Genomic DNA, 16,447 nt, shown 5'->3' on the forward strand with positions numbered 1-16,447 from the left:
GTGGTGGCGCACGCCTTTAATCCCAGCACTCGGGAGGCAGAGGCAGGCGGATCTGTGGGAGTTTGAGGCCAGCCTGGTCTACAAGAGCTAGTTCCGGGACAGGCACCAAAGCTACGGAGAAACCCTGTCTCGAAAAACCAAAAAGAAAAAAAGTAAGGCATTCTTTAAAAACTTGTATTGATTATAATTTGATAAAAAGCTATTAAAATATGAAACCTGAGCCTGGAGAGATGGCTCACAGTTAATTAAGCTCTTGTTAGCTAGGCATGGTGGCACACATCTTTAATCTCTGTACTTGGGAGCTGAATTAGGCAGATCTCTGTGAGTTCCAGGATAGCCTGGTCTACATAGAAATTCCAGTATAGCCAGGACTACTTAGAGAGACCCTGTCAGAAAAACAACAACAACAACAAAGCTATTGTTGCTTTCATGGGGCCTAGGTTGGATCCCCAGCACCTACGGGAGAGCTCACAACTGTCTGTAACTAGTTCCAGGGGACCTGCCGCCCTCTTCTGGCACATGGTGCACAGATTCATGTATACACAAAATACTCGTGTACAGCAAATAAACATTTTTAAAAATGAAAGTAGCATCTCCATCAAATTTAATTGTAGACTAATGTTTGTATGTCCCTATATACGTTTCCCAGTTTAAACAAAGTTGTGTTTGCTATGGCTGCTTGTTGCTCTATAAAGGCTTGCTCTGTTGTCAAAGGCAAATGTCATAGTGCACTCCAGGACACCTGTGTTCACACCATTGGTTCTTTGAAACTATATTTGGATGTTCAAGCTATTAAAAGCTTCATGTACTTAGTGACCTTCCAGGCAGAATTTAGATTGCATATTCCCATTGCGGCTGCCTGTTGCTGAGTGGGAAACAGCAGAAAATCCAGGATCCCAACCTCTCTAGGGTTTTCATCTTGCTTCCTTTCCTTTTCCTAAAGAAGATGAGCCATGAAACCACAGCCCTGATATCCTTGAAGGAGGCAATGAAAAGGTGTCTCTGGGTTCCAGGGAGGGACTAAGCCAGGGTCTGCTGTTGTCAGAAGGGAGTGAAGAATGGAGACAGAGATGAGCAAAGAAGACAGACACGCTCATTAGAACTGTGTTTGCCAAAGTGGTCTGACTGATAATACAGGAAACTCTGGGGGTTGGAGTATAGTCCGGTAGTAGAATGTTTGTGTGGTTGAAAGGTCCTGGTTTTTGAATCCCCTGCATGTGCATGTGTGTGCGCGCGTGCGTGCGCACACACACACACACACACACACACACACACACACGCACATGGAATCAAGAAAAAAATCTTTAATATGCTAAAACTCCATTCAGTTCATGCTAGATTTACAGAAATAAGTGAAATGTGGCTGTTACCCTCAAGGAGCTCATAGCCTATAGGAAGAGTAGAATTGGGTTTTGTTGTTTTTGTTGTTGTTGTTGTTGTTGTTTTTAAATACAGTTTCATATAAGTGACCTTATACTGGTGATGTTCCAAAAAGACTAATGGAGGGATCAACCCATTTCGCCTAAGAAAACGGCTCTTCTCAGAGGGCACCTTAGCCGGGTCAAGGCATCTGAGTGAGTTTATGAGGAAATAAATGGGGGAGGGATTTTATAGTGAGGAAAGTACATTTTGGCCTTATGACAGATTGGAATTACAGATTAGCAACTAGGATGTGTGAAGGGACTCACTGAGGCATTATGCTTGTGGCTGAGGAGATCCATTTGTCCCTAAAGTCAGGCGGTAGAAAAATCTACATTTTTAACTGAGTTAATTATCACAATAGGGCTGGAGAGATGGCTTCACCAGTTAACTGAGCCAGCAACTCTGGCTGCTCTTCCCAGCAACATCATGGTGGCTCACTACACCTATAGTGGGATCTGATGCCCTCTTCTGGCATAAAGGTGTACATGCAGATAGAGCCCTCATATACAGAAAATAAATCTAAATCACTACAGTATTTTAGAGAAGTGTGTGAAGGATGAATTGGAGACTGGAGCAAGGACCCAGGAAGACTTCCTGTAGTCCTAGGACCTGTGAGAGGTGATGGGCTGGCTTACTGGGCATAACAAGCAGGAGATGGGTTAGATAGCAGTTGACAATCATTCTTAGATTTCTAGTTGGAACAACTGAGTAAACTCTGAGGCTGGGAGCTGAGCTAGGGAGTTCTCATAGGAAAGATTACACTCAGATTTACATTTTTTATTTAAAAATTATTTTCAGATTTATTTAGTTTATGTGTACCCATTTGTGCCTGGTGCCCTCAGAAGTCAGAAGAGGGCATTGGATCCCCTACCACTGGAGGTATGGAGAGCTATCAGCTGTCCACCAGGTGGGGCTGGGAGTTGAACCCAGGTCTTCTATAAGAACAAGCATACTTATTCACTAAGCCATTTCTCCAACCCTTTGTTTTTGTTTTGTTTTGTTTTTTGAGACAGGGTTTCTTTTGGTTGTTTATTTGTTTTTGTGTAGCCCTAACTGTTCTGGAACTAGCTTTGTAGACCAGGCTGGCCTCAAACTCAGAGATCTACTTGCCTCTGCTTCCCAAGAGCTGGTATTAAAGACATGCGCCACCACCACCTGGCTCTAATATATAATAAATATATTTCTTTTTTATGTGATAGGGCAGGGTTGTACATGTCACAGGCATCCATACAGAAGTCAGCAAGACTTGAAGGAGTTGGTTCTCTTCTTCCACCATGTGGGACTAATTAAAGTTAGATCACCAGGCCAGCAGCAAGCACCTTTACCTGCTCAGACATCTGTACATTAGACATTTAGCAGAGTGGTCTGTGTGTCTTTTGGCAGGATATTCCAAAGGATTCCTGCAATTATAAACTGTTCTTGACAAGCTAGAGTTCATCTCTAGAGTTCAGGCTAGAAATGCTCTACAGCAGTATAGTTTGAAGTCTAAAAGTTAAAGACAGTCAAGTGGCATAGTTGACTTGAAAGCAGAGGCTGCTGCAGAGAAGCCGCACTGGCTTCATGATCCTATTAATGCACACATTCCATGCCAACTTTTTTTTTTTTTTTGTTTTTTCGAGGCAGGGTTTCTCTACCCTTGGAGCCTGTCCTGGAACTAGCTTTTGTAGACCAGACTGGCCTCGAACTCACAGAGATCCACCTACCTCTGCCTCCCGAGTGCTGGGATTAAAGGCGTGTGCCACCACCACCCGGCTCCATGCCAACTTTTATTTAACTAGGTGTAAATTGGAACCAAAACTGAGAGAAAATTCCTCCATTGTAATTTCTGAAGATGGAGGGGAGAGTTTGTAAAGTTAAGCTCAGGACAGTTGACTGTGATGATTCTGTCGAGGGAGAAATGCACATAACAGATAAAAGTGTACATCTGAGAGAAAGTGGCACCTGAAACTCAGTTACTGTTGGGAGAAACTGAGGACCAAGGGAAGATGCTCAAGGACATAATCTGGGGCAGCCACAAAGTGTTGAGGTCACTGGAGAGGCAACTGTCTCCTATGGCTTCCTTCTTCATCAAAGATGATGTGGTGCTTTAGGCCAGCGGGCTGTCCCTCCAGCCCTTCGTGGTTCATCTAGGTACAGTTGCAGTGCTGCCCCTGGTGGTCAGTGCTGCTCCCAACTGCTTCAGTCCCCATGCAACGGCTCAGCAGCTCATGGTCATCACAGGTATCAGTGATGTAACCTGGACATGTTACTCCTTCTCTGGAAGGCCTCTGCTGGCTATTAGGGGGCAGGAATCATATCTCTAAGAAATGGCCACTGATCTCTATGCAGAATTTATACTTTATGTAGTGTGAACTAAAACAAATGTTACGAGATACTGGGAAGGATTTCCCAGAGAGTGGATCTAAGAAGACAGTGGAGGGCTGGACATAGGTCAGTGGTAGAGCTCTTGCCTAGAAAGTGTGAGGCCCTAAGCTCAATCCCCAGTATCACCATCAACACACACACACACACACACACACAATGGAATTTGAGCTGATCCTTAAGGTAGAAATGGATCTGCAAAGTCAACAGGGTAAGCTACTTTATCATGTTCGTTGATTCTAGCGCTATTCATTTAAGTGATAGTCTTTTTCAAATTCAATCTATCTATAAAATGGCAAGACCAGGACTTGTACAGCTCTAACCAAAAAAGGAAAAAAGGGGGTTGGTGACATGGTGGAGCTGGTAAAGGCTCTTGCTGCCCAGGTCTTACCACCCGAGTTCAAGCCCCAAGACCCACATAGTGGAAGGAGAAAATAACTCCTACAGGTTATCCTTTGGCTTCCACCCATGCATCCCAACCCCTCCCTCCACACAGAAAATAAAGCCATCTTTAAAAAGTAACAACTGATAGCTTCACTTACAGTCACAAGAACAATGCTTGTTGATACTGTGTGAAGCATAAAGTATCGCACAAGACATGGAAACAGCTAGATGATCCAGAAGTCAGACAATATGAAGAGCAAGATCAGAGGAGGCCTGGCCAGTGGGAACCCTGTTCACATTTCACTCTGAGTCCCCATCTACATTTGGTAGGGCTGTAAGTAATCTATTAGAGTCTCAGGTTTACCCTGGCCCAGACTTAACTTTGATTCTTTATTCCTGTAGAGTAGACAACAAGCTCCAAGCTCTAGACGCACAGTTCAAAGAACTAGACATTACCAAGGATAAACTGACACAGCAATTTGAACACCATAGCAAGACCTTGGCAAGCCAGGCAGCCCAGGATGAGATACGGACCGCAGTTCTGGCCCTCGGGTGAGCAATAATTGAATCCTGGCTTTTGTGGTTTTGCGAGAGCTCTCGGTGGCCATTCCAAACTGAATTTCGTATGTCCCAAGGGTATTACTCATGCCTGGGTTCCTTCATTCACAAAAGGTTGATCTGAGCACTGTTTTTATGCCCAGCACCACAGTGCCCACCTTGTGAGTCTGTTACCTGCTGGTCTTATTGACAGGAATGAGTGACAGAATTCCCTCACCATGGGAGGCCTGGGAGCCCAGCTTTGCAGTTTGATGCAGGCTGTATTTCTGAAAGAGATAGCTGGTTTCCTAGTGGGTTTACATTGAGCCAACCTAATCAAATATAACCTACATTTATACACTAAATATTCCATTTAAGGAGCTTTCCACATTTTTCATAGGTTCACCTCAATGGAACTGAATATTTTATACAGCTACGTCATTGAAGTCCTTATTTGCTTGCACACTCGAGTACTTCAGAAGCTTCCAGACCTGGTGAGAAGTCTCCCGACCTTAGCCTCTGTCCTTAGAAGAACAGTCAAGAACAAGCGTGTTAGAATTGTGTGGGAGTCAGTCCTGGAGGAGTATGGGCTGCAAGAGAGAGATGTCACAGCGCTCTGTACCTTCTTCATTGCGCATGGCAACAAAGCAGAACACTATGCTGCTAATGTACGACAGATGTACATCAAAGATGTTACGTTCATGATCACCAACATGGTAAAGAACCAGGCTCTGCAGGATGGTTTGCTGCGGGCTGTTCAGGTCATTGAGAAGGGGAAAGCAGTGAGGACCCCTGAAAACCAAAGGGCATCCCTGAAAGATTTGATACCATCAGCCAAAGATTAACCTGTCACCCCTACAGCCCAGCAATTTCACTTTCAGTCATTTGTATCGCAAAAACAAAAACATGAATAATTTAGTGTAGGCTTATTTTATTTATAGCAAAAGTGGGAGGAGCACTAAAGAAATTATGACAAATAGATACAATGAATATTTTGTGTGTAGTCATATTAAAAAATAAGCAAACTTTTTATAGTGAAATAGAGTCTGGGGCAACAATGTGGACACTAAGAGAGACTTACGTAGATATAATCTACATGGGAAGCAGAAAGTATAAAAAAAGGGCTGGAGAGATGGTTCAGCAGTTAACAGCACTGACTGTTCTTCCAGAGGTCCTGAGTTCAATTCCCAGCAACCATATGGTGGCTCACAACCACCTCTAATGAGATCTGGTGTCCTCTACAGGCCTACAGGTAGGATACTGTATAAATAAATAAATATAAAATAAATAAATCCATGTTTGCTCTCTTTGTTTAAAAATTTAAAAAAAGGAAGTATAAAAAGATAAGATCTTCTGAGTAAATTGGGAGCATGGGGACCTTGAGGAAGGATTGAAGGGGGGGAGAGGCAGGGAGGAGAGAAAAATGTAGAGCTCAATAAATATCAATAAAAAAATATTCAATAAAAAAAGAAAATAAATAGAGTCTGGGGATGTAGCCCAGAGGATATGCCTCATATATAGAGGTCCTGGGCCCAATCCCTGATACCGCAAACATAAATATAAATTTATACAAAATCATCACTCAGATTTTGTGGTGTTTTGTTTAAATATTTAATGTTAAGTATAAAAGGGGCAAAACCAACTATATATAATACATATATATTACCTATAATTTTTAAAAGATACTGTATATTAGTTTAGATATCACTTCTGCAGTGATAAGCAAAAAAAAAAATTTTTTTGCGGGGGTGAGGGAACTAAAAGGCCAAGAGCCAAAGGGAAATAAAAACTTTTCACTGGATAGTGGAACTTGTCCTCCAGACACAGCACGGCATCACTGAAATTGTGATCAGCCACAGGACATGGCCATGAGATCAGGAAAGGAAAGGGCAATGTTGCTGTCCCCTGAGATTCCAGCCCCAGCCACAAGCCCTACGCATCCTTGCTCCGCCTGTTCTTAGGGATGCTGGAGTATCCAGGAGGTGGACAGTTGACTGTTGTCCTTTGATTTTATTCTTTGCTCTTTTCTTCTTGTCTTTGAATCTTTTTTTACTCTTTTGGGGAGCCTGCCATTCAGCTACCAAATAAATCACACACAGAGGTTTATTGTTACTTCTAAATGCCTGGTCTTAGCTTAGCTGGTTGCTAGCCAGCTTTCCTTAACTTAAATTATTTCATTCACCTTTGCCTCTGGCCCTTTTTCTTTCCTTACTTCTGTAATCTTACTCGGTGGCTGACTGGGTGGCTGGCCCCTAGCATCCTCTTCTCCTGGTTCTTTTGTTCCTTCTTCCTCTTCCAGATTTCTCCTTCTATTTATCCTCTCTGCCTGCCAACTCTGCCTAACCTTGCTCCTGCCTTACTATTAGCCATTCAGCGCTTTATAAGACCACCAGGTGTTTTAGACAGACAAAGAATCACAGCCTCACAGAGTTAGACAAATGCAGCATAAACAAAAGGAACACATCTTTACACTGTGAGGCAAATGTTCCAGAGCATACACAAATGTTACACGCCTTAAAATAATATTCCCCAACAGTGGACCGTGGTTGGGAGTCTAGAAATGAAGCTTTTGTGGGTCATCCCATGCTGAGGTGGGAGCTGCAGGTGGTATGGCTTGCCTTTGAGTCATCCATGCCACAGTAAGAAATCCCACACTCATGTTCCTGTAAGACTAAAGAACTCACTGGTTCAGCAAACTGAACTTGAATGCAGTCTCTTCTTTGGTTTGTCTTTGGTGTCTGGATGAGGTAGATATGTTTCTCTAGCAAGAGTCAGACTGTTCATTTTGAACATTTTGAATTTTGAATACCTAGTAAAATGCAATTAGTCAATCATAAACGTAGCATCACTCAGTGGAGAGATGACTCAGCAGCTAAGAGTTTCATTCCCAGCACCTGTATCAGGTGTCTGATAGCCACTGCTCCAGGACAGACTATAAGTGGTTTTTCTTTGGACTGGTAGCTACCAAATAATAACATGGAGATTTTTTTTATTAATTATGAAAGCTTGGCCTTAACTTACTCTTGTTTCCAATGGGCTCTTAAAATTTAAATGAGCTCATTTTTATTAATCTTTCACATTAAATTAACCACGTGGTTCCTTACCTGTTCCTCAGTGCCATAACTCCTACTTCCTCCAGTTCTCACTGGAGAATCTCCCACACCTCAGATTCTTTCCCAGAGTTCCTATCTCTCCCTGGAAATCCCACCTATCCTCTCCTGCCTAGCTACCTGTCATTCAGCTCTGTGTTAAACCAATGAGAAGGTGCCTAAGGCAGGAAAAGAAGGGCAGAGACACATCTCCACACAGTGTACAAAAAGCTTGTGGTAAGTCTTTAGAAAGGAAGACCGCAGACATCAGGGATCTGTGCCATAGAAGAAAGTGAAAATGTCAGCTTGTCACAGGGCTAAGGATTCTCTGGCCCAAACGGTCAACTTTCTGGTGAGAGCAGCCTTCTTACAGATTCTCAGGGAAGTTGAACCAGAGTCTGTTAGACCTGGAACTCTCTATGTTGCCCAAATTGGACTCCAACTCTAGATTCCCTTGCTTCTGTCTCTGCCTTTTCTACTTAAATGCTGGGATTACATGACATGTGTGACCATGCCTATCACTGAATACTTTTTTTTTTTTTTTTTGAAAAGGGTCTCGCTGGGGCGGTGGTGGTGCACGCCTTTAATCCCAGCACTCGGGAGGCAGAGACAGGTGGATCTTTGTGAGTTCGAGGCTAACCTGGTCTGTAAGAGCTAGTTCCAGGACAGGCTCCAAAGCTAGAGAGAAACAAAACTGGCAAAAAAAAAAAAAAAAAAAAAAGAGTTCTAAGAGGATAACTAATAAAAAAAAAAATACCGTTTGGAGCTTGTTTAGAGTTTACCTTTCAGCCAGTGACTAACAAAACTTGAACCACCAAAGCCTGGAGGAGCAGCATCTGGCAGGTGGAACGCGACGGCGCGCGCAGCCCCGAAAGTCCCGCCCAATTGGGCGGATCCTTGGGCAAGAATTGCCTTTTTGGCGGGCAGTTGTGACGTCTGTTGGTCGCGTGTCCCCGCTCCTGCCGCCAGTAAACAGTTTGGTTTACAGTTTCAGAACCAGCGGGTCTGAGCGGCTGCGTCTCGGGACCGTGGGGAACCGCTAGGCGGCCAGAAGCTGGAGCGCGGGCCCTGGAGGGCTGCCTCCACCGCAACGGCGAGACGGAAGTCCAGCGGCGGCCCGCGCCCGGCTTCCGGGCTGTCGGGGGAGCTCCCGGAGCGGCCGTCTCCCGGCTTCCGGCCCTGGCGGGCCCCGCGGCCTCGCGCAAAAAGGCGGGTCCTCACCTGGTGAGAAGGGGAGCTGGAGCCGATCGGCGGCGGCGCGGGGGGGCCGGAACCACGCTCCGGCCCGAGGCCGCCGCGCTCCCCAAGGAACGTTCGTCCATTCCTTTGCTGGACGCAGGGCATAACTGTTCGCGGGGCATCACAGCGCCTGTTTGCCTCCGGCCCAGGGAAGTTCAGCCGGTCTGGGTTCCAACACACTGCTGTGTGTCAGGTTAAAGACCAAACCGCTCTCTGACTTTCTCCATCCGGTGGTGAGCCGAAAGACGCCTCTGATTTCTTTCAGGTGTTGACGTTGAGTAGGCCTCGTTAGCATAGGAAAATGGCTGCAACCAAAGACGCCATCCCTTCCTTAGCCGAATGTCAATGCGGAATATGTATGGAAATCCTGCTGGAGCCGGTAACCCTTCCCTGCAACCACACGCTCTGTAACCCGTGCTTTCAATCGACTGTTGAAAAGGCCAACCTGTGCTGTCCCTTCTGTCGCCGCCGAGTCTCTTCGTGGACTCGATATCATACCCGAAGAAATTCTCTTGTTAATACAGACCTATGGGAGATTATCCAAAAACACTATGCAAAGGAATGCAAGCTTAGAGTCTCTGGGCAAGAATCAAAGGAAATCGGTGAGTAAGGTCAACAAAGTTCTTTGGTTTACTTCTTTTTTTATCCCAAAATCGTTTAGAGAGGGAACCTCATTTCTCTATCTTAAGAAAAGGAAAAGCTGGGCTGTGGTGGCGCACGCCTTTAATCCCAGCACTTGGGAGGCAGAGGCAGGTGGATCTCTGAGTTCGAGGCCAGCCTGGTCTACTAGAGCTAGCTCCAGGACAGCTAGGGCTGTGACATAGAGAAAGAAACCCTGTCTCGGAAAAGAAAAAAAGAGGACTATTTAGTTCAGTCATTTTTCGTTGGCCTCTTCCATTCTTGGGGTGCAAAAGGCTACAAACTGGTTCCTAGTCTTTAAGCACTTTGCCTGTGTTACAAAGCCATTCATTTTTTTTTTGTTTTGTTTTGTTTTTTGAGGCAGGGTTTCTCTATGGTTTTGGAGCCTGTCCTGGAACTAGCTCTTGTAGACCAGGCTGGTCTCGAACTCACAGAGATCCGCCTGCCTCTGCCTCCCAAGTGCTGGGATTAAAGGCGTGCGCCACCACCGCCCGGCAGCCATTCATATTTTCTTCTGGGCCTTGGATGTGGTCTGTGGTGTACTCTTCTATTATGTGTTTAAAAAAAAAAAACTAATTACAAAATGTGGCCGAGAATGGCGCACGCCAATAATCCCAGCACTCGGGAGGCAGGGCCAGGCTGATCTCTGAGTCCAAAGCATGCCTGGTTTCCACAGGGAATTCCAGGACAGTAAGGGTTACACAGAGAAACGGTGTCTCAGCGACAAAAAAAACAAAATTTGCCATGGTATCCATTTTAAGCAACAAATCTTAAAACATAACACATGAGAAAACCCATTTCATAGAGATGTAGATGCTAATAGTCACCCATTTGAAGTACCTCTTAGAACAGGGTGTGGTCCTGCATTTTCTGTTCCCAGCACTTGGGGAGGCAGAGGCTGGAAGGCACCTGTGAGTTCAAGGTCAGCTTGCTGTGCCTTGTGTGCTCTGGGACTACAATAGCTTTCTACCTCTAAAAGGAAACAGCAGGTGGTGGTGCTGGTCTTTACTCCCTAAGCTTGGGAGGCAAAGGCAGGTGGGCCTGGAGTTTGAGGTCAGCCTGGTCAACAAGAGCTAGTTCCAGGACAGGCACCAAAGCTACAGAGAAACCCTGTCTCAAAAAATCCAAAACAAACACCGCCACCCCCCTCCCCCAAAATATTCTTCTGTAGCCCAGGCTTCCCTGTAATAGGCTGTGCAGCTGGGGCTGACCTTGTCCTCCTGTTTGGGATTACACGTTTCCTGAGTTAGAACTACTTGTTAATGGTCTATTGAAAGCCTTTGGAAATTTGATTGGATTGCATTTAAACTTAGCACTTGGGGACGTTGGGATTTTACCAATTATTATAAAGTCCTGTATCCATGAAAGTTGTCTTTCCATTTATTTAGATCTTCAGTTTCTTTTGTGGAGACAATCTTAGTAAAACTTTGCGATAAAGGTCTTAGGGAGTTCCAGGCCAGCCGGGACTATATCCTCTCTCTAAACAACAAAGGCAAAAGTCACAGTATACAGTAGAGAAACTATAGAGCTGGCATTATACCACGAGCTGAGATGAAGTATGCTAAGTTCTCATTTCTTTAGTCACTGAGATGATCCATGTGAGATATTATAGTGGGATAGACAGGAGAGGAGTAGCCGCCTTCAAAGATGGGAGGGGTAGGGTATGTATATTTTGATACTTTGGTCATACACACACGCGCACGCACACAATTGCTCCAGGGGAACAGCAGTACGTGTTCTTTACTGAGTTATCTCTCCAACTCTCAGAAATCTCTTCTTAGTCTTAAAAAAAAGTTTACTTGATCAATAAATAGCCAAGATATCAAGAGAACAAACGACAACCCACGAAATAGAAGCATATATTTGCAAATCATAGATGGTAAGAAAGCAAGAGGGGCACTGTAAATTCTAGGCCAGATCGACCTGTGTTGTGAGACCCTGTTAAAAAATAACTCATCCGGAAAATAACCCACTTGGAAAAGAAACTCATCAGGGAGTCTGCATCAGCAGTCCCAGTCTAGCCAGGACTAGTGAGATCTGTCTCAAAAAGCTTAAAGAATCCAATGAAAAGCGGCAAAGTGGTCGGGTAAGGTGGCTCATTTCTTTATACATTCCAGGACAGCCTGAGTTATAGTGAGATTGTCTCAAAGAAAAGAAAGGAGGTGGGCAAAGAATTTAGATATTACTCCATTAAGGATATTCAGGTTACTAGCTTACTAGTAAGACACCTGAATATTGTTAATAGAGTAATTAATGTTCCATAACATTAGTCGTTAGGGAAGTACAAATCAAAACCACAAGAGATAAAGGTGATACTACAATTTCATACTCATTTGGATGACTTGTGGAAAAGAAATCATAGAGGGTCAGCAAGAATCCCTAGATAAAAAGATGTCTGAAGGGAAGGAGACCTGCCTATCCTGGAGCACCCAAAGGAAGAGAACAGTCCAGGGAAGGGAAGCAAGATGATGGGTAAGGTACAGGCCCATAAAAAGAGCAAGAGATGGAAGAACTGAATCAAAACATAAGAGGATGTTGCCAGAAACAGCTAACTTATTAAACTGCAACGTTTTTATTGTAATTAGATTTTAAGCTGCCCTTTTTTTCTTTTGGTTTTTCAAGACAGAGTTTCTTTGTGTAGCCCTGGCTGTCGTGGAACTTACTCTGTAGTCTAGGCTGGCCTCAAACTCAGAGATATGCCTGCCTCTGCCTTCCAAGAGCTGAATTTATCCTTTTGTTATCCAAATGAAAGTTTTTTTTATAGAAAGTTCTGTTTTCAGATATTTTCAAATTTCAGATGGTTTCAAATATGAAAAGGAAGGTTCATCTTAATGGTATTTGTAATATGAGAATGTATTAGTACAAACTTGTAAAACATATAATATAGCATATAAGAATTAGAAAAAAGTAGAAGTGCCCAAGTGTCATCTAGGGACGTATAAACTAAATGTGTGTGTGTGTGTGTGTGTGTGTGTGTGTGTGTGTGTGTGTGTGTGTATGTGTGTATGTATACATACAACAGAATATACATACTGTTCACACATTAGAAGGAATTGTTAAAGTTTTAACGTGTATGAAGACTGTTCCCAGTTGTCCTTACTGAGGTGATTGTATCAAGAGAGTACTAACTTCATCAATGGGCCAGTCCACTGATAAATTCATACCAAATGGGAGGAGGTGAGGCCTGTCTGGAGGAAATACACTGTTCCCTGGGGAATGGCTTTGAAAGGTGTATATTGTTCCTGGGTCCTTCTGTTTCTTTGCTTCTTAGCAGCTGTCTATGTAAGCAGCTCTCCCTTACCAAGCCTTTTCACCATGTTTCTAGCTTTTACAGGGCATAAAACCATGGGTGCAAACCTTTGTATGAGCCAAGATCAACTTCCTCTCTCAGATTGTTTATGAGGCATTTTGTCATAGTAGTAGTGGCTACAGGAACAAAATTAGTGGGTTTTAGATTGGAGTTAGAGACATGTTTTTTTCTTTATTTTCTGCACAGTATATCAGTAAGTACACGATGCTAGTTTTTCTCATATATCATTCTGATTCCCTAATAGTGGCAGACTTCTCAACTGTATCTCTTGAAATTAATGTAACTATGAAATGACAACTTGCGACTGATTGTCCAACAAATTTTCAAGCAAAGCAAGCAAAGGATTCCTATTTATCACTCTGTGTAACATGAATTCTAATTGTTCTTAATAATAAAAACCCGGAATGAGATATAGAGGTTAATGTTGACGATCAGAGAAACAGCAGCCAACCACTAGAGAGTTCTTTTACTTCTACTAGTGCTTAGATCAAAGGGACTATCCTGTCTCTACAAATCTTCAGACTGACTACTGTCTCTATGAAACCTCAGACTACTATCTCCCTAGTACTGGTCTTAAAAGTGTGAGCCAGCACCACTCGACTGTTTCTCTTTTAGACTGATTTAATCTCTCAGCTGGCCTTGAACTCAGATTGACCTGCCTCTGCCTCCCAAATGCTGAGATCAAAGGTGTGTGCTACCACAGCCTGCCTTCTATGACTGACTAGTGTGGCTTGCTAGGCACTCTGATCTTCAGGCAAGCTTTATTTGTTAAAGCACAAACAAAATATCACCACACTGTTCCCTGCATTGGTTTCTACAAAATGGAAATTCGGATATTTTAAGAATGGGTTTTCTCTTCTGTAGCATTCTTTGTTCTAAGAAGTCTGTGTGACTTCTGACTCTTCGTTAATGCCCCTCCAAACACTTTTTATCTTTTTTAATTTACATGTGTTAAGTTACATGAGAAGGCTCAGCTGGGCCTGGTGGTTTGTGGCTCATGCTTCTAATTAAAACAGGAATCTGAGGCACAAGGATCACAAGTTAGAAGCTTGAAATTGTCTCAGTTTTTAAAAATTATTTTCCCTCTTCCTTAATCTCTTAATATAATATTAGGGTACTATTAGGGTTTTTTTCCCCCTGCTACTCTGTTACTGGTTTTTTATGACTCAGGGCCTGGTACATGCCAGATGTGGACTCTGCTATTGAACCACATCTCTAGCTCTCTGCCTTTTACAGGTATTTTGGTTTGGTTTCAAGACAGGATTTCTTTGTGTACCAGCTCTAGCTGTCCTGGAACTCACTTTATAGGACAGACTAGACTTGAACTCAGAAATCTGCCTGCCTCTGCCTCCCCTGAGTGCTGGAATTAAAGGCGTGCACCACCACCCTCCCCCTGGCTTTTTAGAGTTATTTTTATGGAGTGTGTGTGTGTAAGCGTGTGCATGCACACACCTCACAAAGTTGGTCATAAAGTTCTGTTGCCCTAATACTGTTTTCCTCCCCATGTGAAACAGTTGATGACTGCCAGCCAGTTCGTCTGTTGAGTAAACCTGGGGAGCTGAGACGAGAGTATGAAGAGGAGATAAGCAAGGTGGGTATAAAATAGCTTAGGTTTTGATTTTTTATTTGTTGAAAATGTCTTTGTTATACTTTCTCAGAAATCTCAGATTTATATATAGTATGTTTATATAACTATCATATACTAAAATACTAGTGCTTTTTGTTTTTAAATAGGATCTTGCTGTGTAGATATTAGGTACTTACTATATGTAGTTAGTGATGCCTAAGCATTTAAGTATAAAAATTTCCTTGATTTCCTTGGAGTTTTTACCTTTTAAAGGATGGTAAAGTGGTAGGTTGTGGTTTAGTGAGGGACGTAAGTATGTATACAGGGGTGACTGAAGCACACGGTGGGCAAAGGTTCAGCTTCCAGTGCAGCATGTGAGCCTCACGAGTGTGATACTAGGAGGGCGCTTATGTTTTTGAGAGAAGGTCTTGCTCTGTATCTCTGTCTGTCCTACAGACTGTCTGTCTCTGTGTAACCTAGGCTGCCCTCTAACTGGTGATCCGCTTGCCGTAAGCCTCCTCAGTGCTGATAGTATAGGTGACTAGCCACATTGGAGTTAGTAATTGGCTTTTCTCCAAAGAAAATAACTGATTCCTGTGTCCTGGTATTTCCTTTAGGAGCTTGAATTATTACTAACTCAGAAATAAGACTCGACAGGCCACGTGCTGGAAATAAAATACACCAGTTCAAATTTGTGCTTGTGGGACGGCCTGCTGTTGTGGAAGCAACCCAGTGCTTCTTTTTGTTAAAGGCCAATTTCCTGATTTTCAAGATAGAGTGTCACTGAGGGCTGCTTTTCTAACCTGAAGTCTGTGTTGGTACACAGCTAAATATGAAATCAGGCTGTGTGTTTAGCTCAGCACCAACATACTACAGAGGAGCACACTGTGAGCATCCTAAAAGGAGTCTCTCTCTCTCTTTTTTTTTTTTTTTTTGGCCGATGGGTAGGGAATGAAACTTCAGAAGCAAACAAGCTCTAATGTGGTATCAGCTTTATTATGAAATAAGGCTGATATAACAAGTAAAGAGCTGTTGGCTTACAGGAAGCTCAGTTCTGTGCAGATGACAAGTTTGTTATTCATGGAGGCAGCGTCTAAAACATGGATGAATGGGAAGAAGATTCACAGTGAGTTTAGTTAGGGTCAAAAGCTGTTGTGGTAAGCATTCATTTTGAACTAGCTGCAGCAGCTGCTTCTAACTGTTAATAGAATAGAATTGGAACATTTTACTCACCCGATATGACTTCCAGAAAGACTTTTTGTTTAATTAGGAGAAGGAAGGAATTGCAGAGGGGATCTCACCATCTAACCCAGCTAGCTGGCCTTGAATTTCCAGCAGTTCACCTGCCTCAGCCTCTCAAGTGCTAAGATTATAGGTGTGTATTACCACACCCAGCTAAAGTCAAATGTTTGGGTTTTTTCTTTTTTTGTTTTGTTTTTTTTTTTTTGTTTGTTTGTTTTGTTTTTTGAGACAGGGTTTCTTGGTATAACAGTCCTGACTGTTCAGGAACTCACTTTGTAGACTAGGCTGACCTCGAACTCACTGAGATCCACCTTCCTCTGCCTCCCAGTGCTGGAACTAAAGGCGTGCACCCCCACCACCTGGCGAGTCTTGACTTTTTTATTATACATGTGTGCCCATGCATGTAGAGTCCAGAAATTGACTTCTGGTATCTTTTCTGACGGTTCTCAACTTAGTCTCACTTGGAACCTCAGCTTATCTGGCTAACCTATGAATGAACACCTGGGATTCAGATGGATGCTGACACACTTGCCTTTTATGTGCTGCTGGGACTCCAAACTCAGTTCTTATTTTTTTTATTTTTATTTTTATTTTTTTTGGTTTTTCGAGACAGGGTTTCTCTGTGGTTTTGGAGCCTATCCTGGAACTAGCTCTTGT

At 43.3% G+C, this 16,447-nt stretch overlaps 2 protein-coding genes across 2 annotated transcripts in view; both read left to right on the top strand.

The window, feature by feature from the left end:
- Nucleotides 1-822: 822 nt before the first annotated feature.
- On the top strand, nt 823-5,920 carry Smco1 (single-pass membrane protein with coiled-coil domains 1). The gene is made up of 3 exons (XM_005344838.2): nt 823-996; nt 4,570-4,719; nt 5,105-5,920. The coding sequence occupies exons 1-3, from the start codon at nt 947-949 to the stop codon at nt 5,547-5,549; spliced, it is 645 nt and encodes a 214-aa protein (XP_005344895.1). The 5' UTR covers nt 823-946; the 3' UTR covers nt 5,550-5,920.
- Nucleotides 5,921-9,103: 3,183 nt separating this feature from the next.
- Rnf168 (ring finger protein 168) overlaps nt 9,104-16,447 on the top strand; it is a 21,533-nt gene continuing 14,189 nt past the window's right edge. The window contains exons 1-2 of the mRNA XM_005344839.3: nt 9,104-9,634; nt 14,496-14,572. Of these exons, the coding sequence (XP_005344896.1) occupies nt 9,334-9,634; nt 14,496-14,572 (378 nt within the window). The 5' untranslated portion in view covers nt 9,104-9,333. The remainder of the gene's footprint in view (nt 9,635-14,495; nt 14,573-16,447) is intronic.

This window comes from Microtus ochrogaster, chromosome 2, assembly GCF_000317375.1.
Source record: "Microtus ochrogaster isolate Prairie Vole_2 chromosome 2, MicOch1.0, whole genome shotgun sequence".
In the NCBI taxonomy this organism is placed as follows: domain Eukaryota; kingdom Metazoa; phylum Chordata; class Mammalia; order Rodentia; family Cricetidae; genus Microtus; species Microtus ochrogaster.